Below are 6,575 nucleotides of genomic sequence, written 5' to 3'. Positions count from 1 at the left end.
ATTAACTAGAAGGTATGAAACAAATTAACTTAATTTTGTGTCTTTTCCCGGTTCTTGCTTATCTAGCAACCCCTCACGTTTTTCTTGCAGCCCCCTCTGGAAAACACTGCTCTACAGCTACCATGCAATTTCTATAGAGGATCACTGCTAGCAAACTTATAAAGAGGTTATTGCAAGGAGTTGCACAGTTATCAAGATACAAGTTCAATTACCAATAGTTTTCTTAATGGTTGACAAAAAGTACAAATTTGAGAATTAAATCTTTGAGTATTTAATATGAACGCCAGCATTCATATCAACAGTCACGTCTCAGTTTATTATAGCTTCTAGGTTTGACTCATTTTAAACCCTAAAAATGTAAAAAAAAAAAAAAAACATTTCACAGAGTTGTCTACCTTATGTACACCAAAGGTTACTGCATTCCTCTTTTGTACGATTACAAATCAATTCACAGAAAATATCTGATTCAGTGTTGTCAAAAGAGCATCACAGTTTTAGTGTCACTAGTAGAAGCAGCTGGAGCGTTTGTGATTCTGAAATATTGCTGCACGTTTGAGTCTGTGCTTACAAGTCGTGAAGGACATCAGTCAACAGTTCACTGCAGAAAGGCACACACTCAAATTTACCAAACCCATTCAACTGTCTCAGCAAACATTGTGTTGCAGCTTAGTTACACAAGTACTGTAATGCAAAACAGTAATAATGAATAATGGCAACCGCCTGTGCTTGTGTACAGACTTGAAGGATAAGGTTGGTCATTTTAAATATTAACATGATTTTAACAATCCCCAACAGTCACTGTTAATGTCTGTCCGTCCTGGGTTATCTTATTTGTCTGTGCCATAGACTGTTGTTCAGAAATGATTAAAAATACATCAGGGAAACACAACCCCTCCCTGGAACCGACACCTTAATGTGGTGGAGGGTTTGAGTGTCTGAATGATACCGGGAGCTATGTTGTCGGGGGCTATATGTCCCTGGTAGGGTCTCTCATGGCAAACAGGTCCTAAGTGACAGACCAGACAAAGGGCGGTTCTTAGGCCACCTACAATGAACAAATCAAGGCTTACGTTTACCCCGCCCGGTATGGGGTCACCTGGGCCCCACCCTGGAGTCAGGCCCGTGGCTTACTTCAGATGCTGTAAAAGGTTATGGCCCTTCAAAGCCTCTGGGGCAACATAAAAAAAATAACAACAACAAAAAAAAAAGAAAAAATTAGGTTCATGTGTTACATAACGAGGAAATATATCAACCAGTACGCCGTTGTGATGTGTTTTCAATCAGTCTTGAATGACAATGGAGGCCATTATGCAACACATCCTTGACCACATGTGTGGTGCTGGGAGACGCTGAAGAGTAGGGGTTTCACTTGGTTCTGTTTTTGCACAGTTGCTTTTCAGTCATCAGTGTCTGGATGATCTGTAATTGCCTGCAAGAGACAACAAAACAGTTTTAAACTAAAGATCTTGCCATGCCTATTTTTGGCTGTGACAAATGTGTACAGATATACTCCTCAATGTTAAATGAGTTCAGGACTGGAGAAGAACACTACAGCCATGTACCTGTAATGTTTATCACTCTTCCGCTTTACATCTGATTCTTACCTGTTTGTATTCAAAGCAGTCCTGTAGATAACGGTTCCCCAGCCCTGTAATGCGACATATGTTCGGTTTGGAGAGTCCGGCTATCCTGGCTGTGAAGTCGAGTGCAAAGGCCAGCTTGACCAGCTCAGGCGCTGTAGATGGGACAGTGGGAGGTCCATGGGTCGGTGTCATTTCTTTTTCCAGATAAGCATCAGCCAACTTCTGGAATGAAGAGTACGATATCCGCTGGAAGAAGTTGTTCAGGGCGGGGTTGTCTTTCAGCTGGAGGAGAGAAGGCTGTCTTAGTAGGGATTTTATGGCTTATAAAAATTCATGGCCAAAGTAACAATATACCATGAAATAGTTTAAACAGTTAAAAAAAAATCAGCTATTGATAAAATACATTTTTGCAACATTCCAGCAGGAAACAGACCAAATGTAGATGATCTCTTTTCGCGTGATGTCAGTATAATTTCACGATGTTCATGATGTTAGCATTGTCATTTTATAACAACGCTGAACAATCACACATTTAACACTACCACCAACTTTTTTTAAACTCACAATCCAAATTTACTGAGGCCCAAGATGATCATGTCATTAAATAGTTTGTTTTGCCCGGATTTACAAAGGTATAAGACAAAGCAAAGCAGCAAATCCTCACATTTAAGAAGCTGTAACCATTAAAAGTTTTGGCATTTTCACATTAAAAATGACTTGATATTACATGACATGATTATCAAAAATCCGCTGTTTAAAGAGGAACAGTGGCGTCACCAGACGATACTGCAGAGCAGTCACATGATGTGTGGTTTTGCATAAGAACACACAACTCGCTCGCTCAACCTTTTGCTCTCTGGCTCTTATCACGCTTGTGCTGCTGTTATCACTATCGCACATCTAGTTTCTGGGGTTTGTCGAGATGCTTTCTGGGAAACAGAAAATATTTATCTCATGCAGGTAATGAGGGATTGTTGAGGAAATGACCCCGCCCCCATGAAATGCAAAATAACCCACTAAAAACGCTACTGATTGAGGATATGCAAAAAAAGGTGACTTCTCCCTTTCACAGAGTTTATATTACACTGACTTTATGGGACATTTTATGGTTTAATGAAGCCTGTTCACCTGCTGAAACTGGCTAAACAGTTTTTGTTTTACCCCAGTACTAACCTTGTCATCTATGAGGTCACCCTGCTCCTTTGTCAAAGCAATGATTCTGTTGATTACTTCCTCTGAGAGAGAAAACAAGTGAGGGGAAGTTGAATCAGTGTGCAGAACATCTCATAACACCAAAATCTAATTTTCTAACATGGCTATAGGGATGAAATATGAATGGATGTCACGTTTGAAGCGGATAATGTGTAACAGGTGCAAAACAAAGAGAAGATGCGATACGTCCTGTAATGTCCAAGGTTTCACAAACTAAATTCAGCAGAGAAACTATTTTTTTCATCAGATCTTCTACCATTACTTGCTATTTTTAATTGTTTAAAGGGTGACATACAATGAACCTTTTCACACTTTAATAGTGAAAGAGAAACAGTTTCTTACCATCTGAGAGAGTCTGAACTTCCTCTTTGACTTTAACCTCATGGATGATTTTTTCCAGTTCCTCTGACACCTTCTCGTAGTAAGAGTACGTCGGTTCTACGCTGACAACAGCTGCAGACCAACAGAAAGTTAGTTACAAATGTACTTTTGCAAAAGCGGCATTCAGTTGAGAATATTTTTACAACAGTAATACGACTTAGATTTCACACTTGTCACTTCTTGTATCACAGAAATAAGATTCATTTATCCAGTCAAACTTACCCTCCACTCCAGTGATGACAGCAGGGTTGATATCTCTCCCGGGTTTACTTGGTTTTATCAGAGAGAGTCTGGAGCGCCTTCTTTTAATGGACCTTTTTCTCAAGGACGTCTTCTTCTGTAAAGTGGCTGGAGTTGTAGGCAGGCAGGTGGTCATAGTCTCGGAGGCCTCTTCTTCTTTTTCTTCTTCTTTTTTGATCATCTTAGGCATCTCTGAAGGACAGTCCTGCTCTTCGTCTTTGTCCTCATTATTCTTCCGAGAGAAAAAGCCAAAAAAAGCTTTCCAAAATGACGGTTTCTTGTTCTTCTTTTGTTTTTCTTTTCTTTTCTCTGATTCCTCAGGATGCGTCACAGGTTGCAACGTGGGAGGTTCGACCACAAACAGCGTGCCACTATCGTTTAATCCTTCGTCCAAGTGAAGGGAAGGGTCACTGGAATGTCGTCTTTCCTTTTTGGTCACCCACTTTTCTTTCATTACAGCCTTCTTATACCCCACTGTCCCATCATTGAGGCTGAGGCTGCGCTTGACATAAACCTCCAGGAGACGAATTGTATCATTGTGAGGCACCAAAATCAATGGGCCGTTATGAGACCTTTTCCTATCTAAGTGTGCTTCCATGGTAGGATGACTAGATGAAGAAAAATAAACATAGCATAGCTTATTAGATTGTCTTGCATTGAATATCTATCTCATCCAATCAGAAACCACTTATCTAAGCAAACTGAGCTTTTTTGGCAAAAGTCTTTATAGCTGAAATGATGAGCCGATCAATTGCTTAGTCAATTAAAAAAATAAAACAGTTTTTGTCTTTTCTCAAGCAAAATTGTCAACCAGTGCTTCGTCGCAGCTTTTCAACAATGAAGAATTGAAGCTTTCATTGTCTTATCTGCTAATAAACCTTGTGCCTTTGGGTTTAGAATGTTTACAAAAAGCACTCTCGAGATGTCAGTTTAGATTTTTAAAAAATGTACAAAACATTTTTCATAATTTTCTCATATTATCAACCAACATGTTAATTGAGAGCATAATCTGCAGATTAAAAGATAATGGAATTAGTTGCAACACTAAACTTTTTAATGGTTGCATTCGACAGATATTTTTTTGTTAAACTGAAATAATTTAGTCTGTAAAATACCAGAAAATAATGAAAAACACCCACTGCAATTGTACAAAGTTTGAACTGGCTTTTTCAGAGCGCATGCTTGTCTGACTGACATCCCAGCACCCAAACATACAGTGGCAAGAAAAAGTATGTGAACCTTTTAGAATTTCATGTTTTTTGCATAAATTTGTCATAAAATGTGATCTGATCTTCATCTAAGTCAAGAGTACTGATGAATATAGTGTACCTAATATAACACAAAACATTTCTGATCTTTCATGTTTTTATTGAACACACTCATTCAACATTCAAAATGGTAGTGGAAAAAGTAAGTGAACCCCTGGAATTATTAACTGGTTGACCACATACTTCACATACTTTTTCTTGCCACTGTATTCAAATTACTGTCATGGAAAATGAAAAACATCACATTTGGGAAGCAGGAAACCATTTAGCTAACAATGAATCGGCCACTAAAACAGCCATCAGTTCATTTTCTGTCTATGAACTTGTTTAACATGTTTATTAAGCAGGCTTGAGTGAGTCCTACTCTATTCTGGTACTGTGCTGGTGGATTTTTAGAGCTGCAGTAAGACGTTTTCACACACTGGTTCGTGTATCATCCCATCATTCAATTATTTGATTTAACCTTTAAAGGAGAAAACAAATAAACGGTATAGAATTTTGTTTTTTATAGGCATGAAATAAGTAAAATCACTGTGTATTTCTGTACTTTATTATTATTGTAATCCAGGTGGATATTACACACGATACTGCTGAACTGACAGTTAACAGCTGCCAAAAACAACATTTCTCATGGGAATTCATATAAATGTGCGGAAGCAACGGACACTGCGCATGCGCACAAAGTCAACTCAGATAAACCAGATTTGATCTTTGGTTTCTCGTTTATTTGATTTCACATTTGATTATGGAAACAAAAGAAATGTGCAGCAATTTAACTTTGTTCCCAATCTACAAAAAAAAATCGAAATTCTGAACCGTTTGTCTGTTTTGTTGTTTGCAGGTTAAATCGAGTAATTGAACGACCGTAGGATGATACACGGACCCACACTGTAAACAGAGGTGAATGGAGAAATGGACGACAACAAAAAATGATCACTTAATGCTGCTGGCTGAAGTTCCGGTGTCTGTAGACTCACCCCGTCACTGTCTCCGTCACCGTTCGCCGTCGCCGACCCTAGGCTCAGATCCGGTTCGCTTCTTAGTGAGGTCTGTTCGGCGGGAGATACTGAACACATCCGATTCGCAGCAGCGCGGGTTAAATCTGGTGCATCGATCATCGGAGGTGCGTCTCTACGTTCCACCCACGCCGGGCCACGTCTCTAAGTTCTTCCCCTCCGGCCACTTTCTGTCGTCTTTATGCAAAATGTGGGCGTGGCCATGGGCATGTCTTCCCGGCGTAGTGTGTTCGTACACCTAACTTTTGTTTATGGTTTCGCCTTCACTCTCGTTTCTGCTGTAACACACAAATCAGCCCCTATTTGGCTTTGAACTGGCCACTTTTTCCAGGATGTAAAGTCCGGACAGTTTCCTGTCAGGGCCCGACTTTCAGAAGAAACCGTGTTCATCATTGGCAAACACATTTTCAGGCTGTAGACTATGACACCAAAACCAAAACCAAAAGAGCAGGTTGCCATCAACCCAGAGTAGACGTCATCACAGATAGGCTCTATACACCGTCTGAAAAAGAAAACTACCTATTAAGGCAACACGATGCAATAGACTTTTGAGTTTCTCAAATTTTGGCTACTTTTGTTGACTTTACCCAGGTTTACACATTCAGATAAGAGCTGTGCCATCTTGAATCTTCTTGTTCATCATACAGTGTTTCTGTGAGGCTAACAATTAAATTCTTGTTTCAGTGTGATGCATTGCTACTTTGCAACAAGCACCCGTATTCTTGTCGAATAAACACAGTTCTCAGTCCTCAGTGATATAAAAGTTTGATAATGATAATAATAAAGAAAATCATCATTACCATTACAACTGCATACATTTTCCTTTATAAAGGAAAATTACATGATCATTAAATAAAGGAAAAGTAAATTAGAAA

The 6,575-nt window shown here is 39.3% G+C and overlaps 1 protein-coding gene across 2 annotated transcripts; it reads right to left on the bottom strand.

Moving 5' to 3' along the window:
• On the bottom strand, window positions 1-5,927 carry LOC109972641 (uncharacterized). 2 transcript variants are annotated; one of them, XM_020590071.1, is made up of 6 exons: window positions 5,675-5,927; window positions 3,399-4,025; window positions 3,138-3,248; window positions 2,757-2,818; window positions 1,605-1,865; window positions 1-1,429 (listed from the first exon to the last, which is right to left on the bottom strand). In XM_020590071.1, the coding sequence occupies exons 2-6, from the start codon at window positions 4,012-4,014 to the stop codon at window positions 1,397-1,399; spliced, it is 1,083 nt and encodes a 360-aa protein (XP_020445727.1). In that variant the 5' UTR covers window positions 4,015-4,025; window positions 5,675-5,927; the 3' UTR covers window positions 1-1,396. The 2 variants fall into 2 exon arrangements, with proteins under 2 accessions (XP_020445727.1, XP_020440926.1); XM_020585270.1 differs by having other exon boundaries at window positions 23-1,429; window positions 3,399-4,024; window positions 5,662-5,925.
• Between the last annotated feature and the right edge of the window lie 648 nt (window positions 5,928-6,575).

Source organism: Monopterus albus, unplaced genomic scaffold (genome assembly GCF_001952655.1).
Source record: "Monopterus albus unplaced genomic scaffold, M_albus_1.0 scaffold1.1, whole genome shotgun sequence".
In the NCBI taxonomy this organism is placed as follows: Eukaryota; Metazoa; Chordata; class Actinopteri; order Synbranchiformes; family Synbranchidae; genus Monopterus; species Monopterus albus.
The sequence above is the reverse complement of the archived record's forward strand: the minus strand, read 5'-3'. Positions and strand labels throughout refer to the sequence as shown.

Bases quoted from the DNA above. Each gene is read 5' to 3' on its own strand.
- LOC109972641 (XM_020590071.1), bottom strand. From the start codon at position 4,014: ATGGAAGCACACTTAGATAGGAAAAGGTCTCATAACGGCCCATTGATT. The intron at 2,819-3,137 runs GTAAGAAACTGT...TTTCTCTCTCAG, and splicing joins AGTTCAGACTCTCTCAGATG to AGGAAGTAATCAACAGAATC. The intron at 1,430-1,604 runs GTAAGAATCAGA...TGTCTCTTGCAG, and splicing joins ACTGCTTTGAATACAAACAG to GCAATTACAGATCATCCAGA.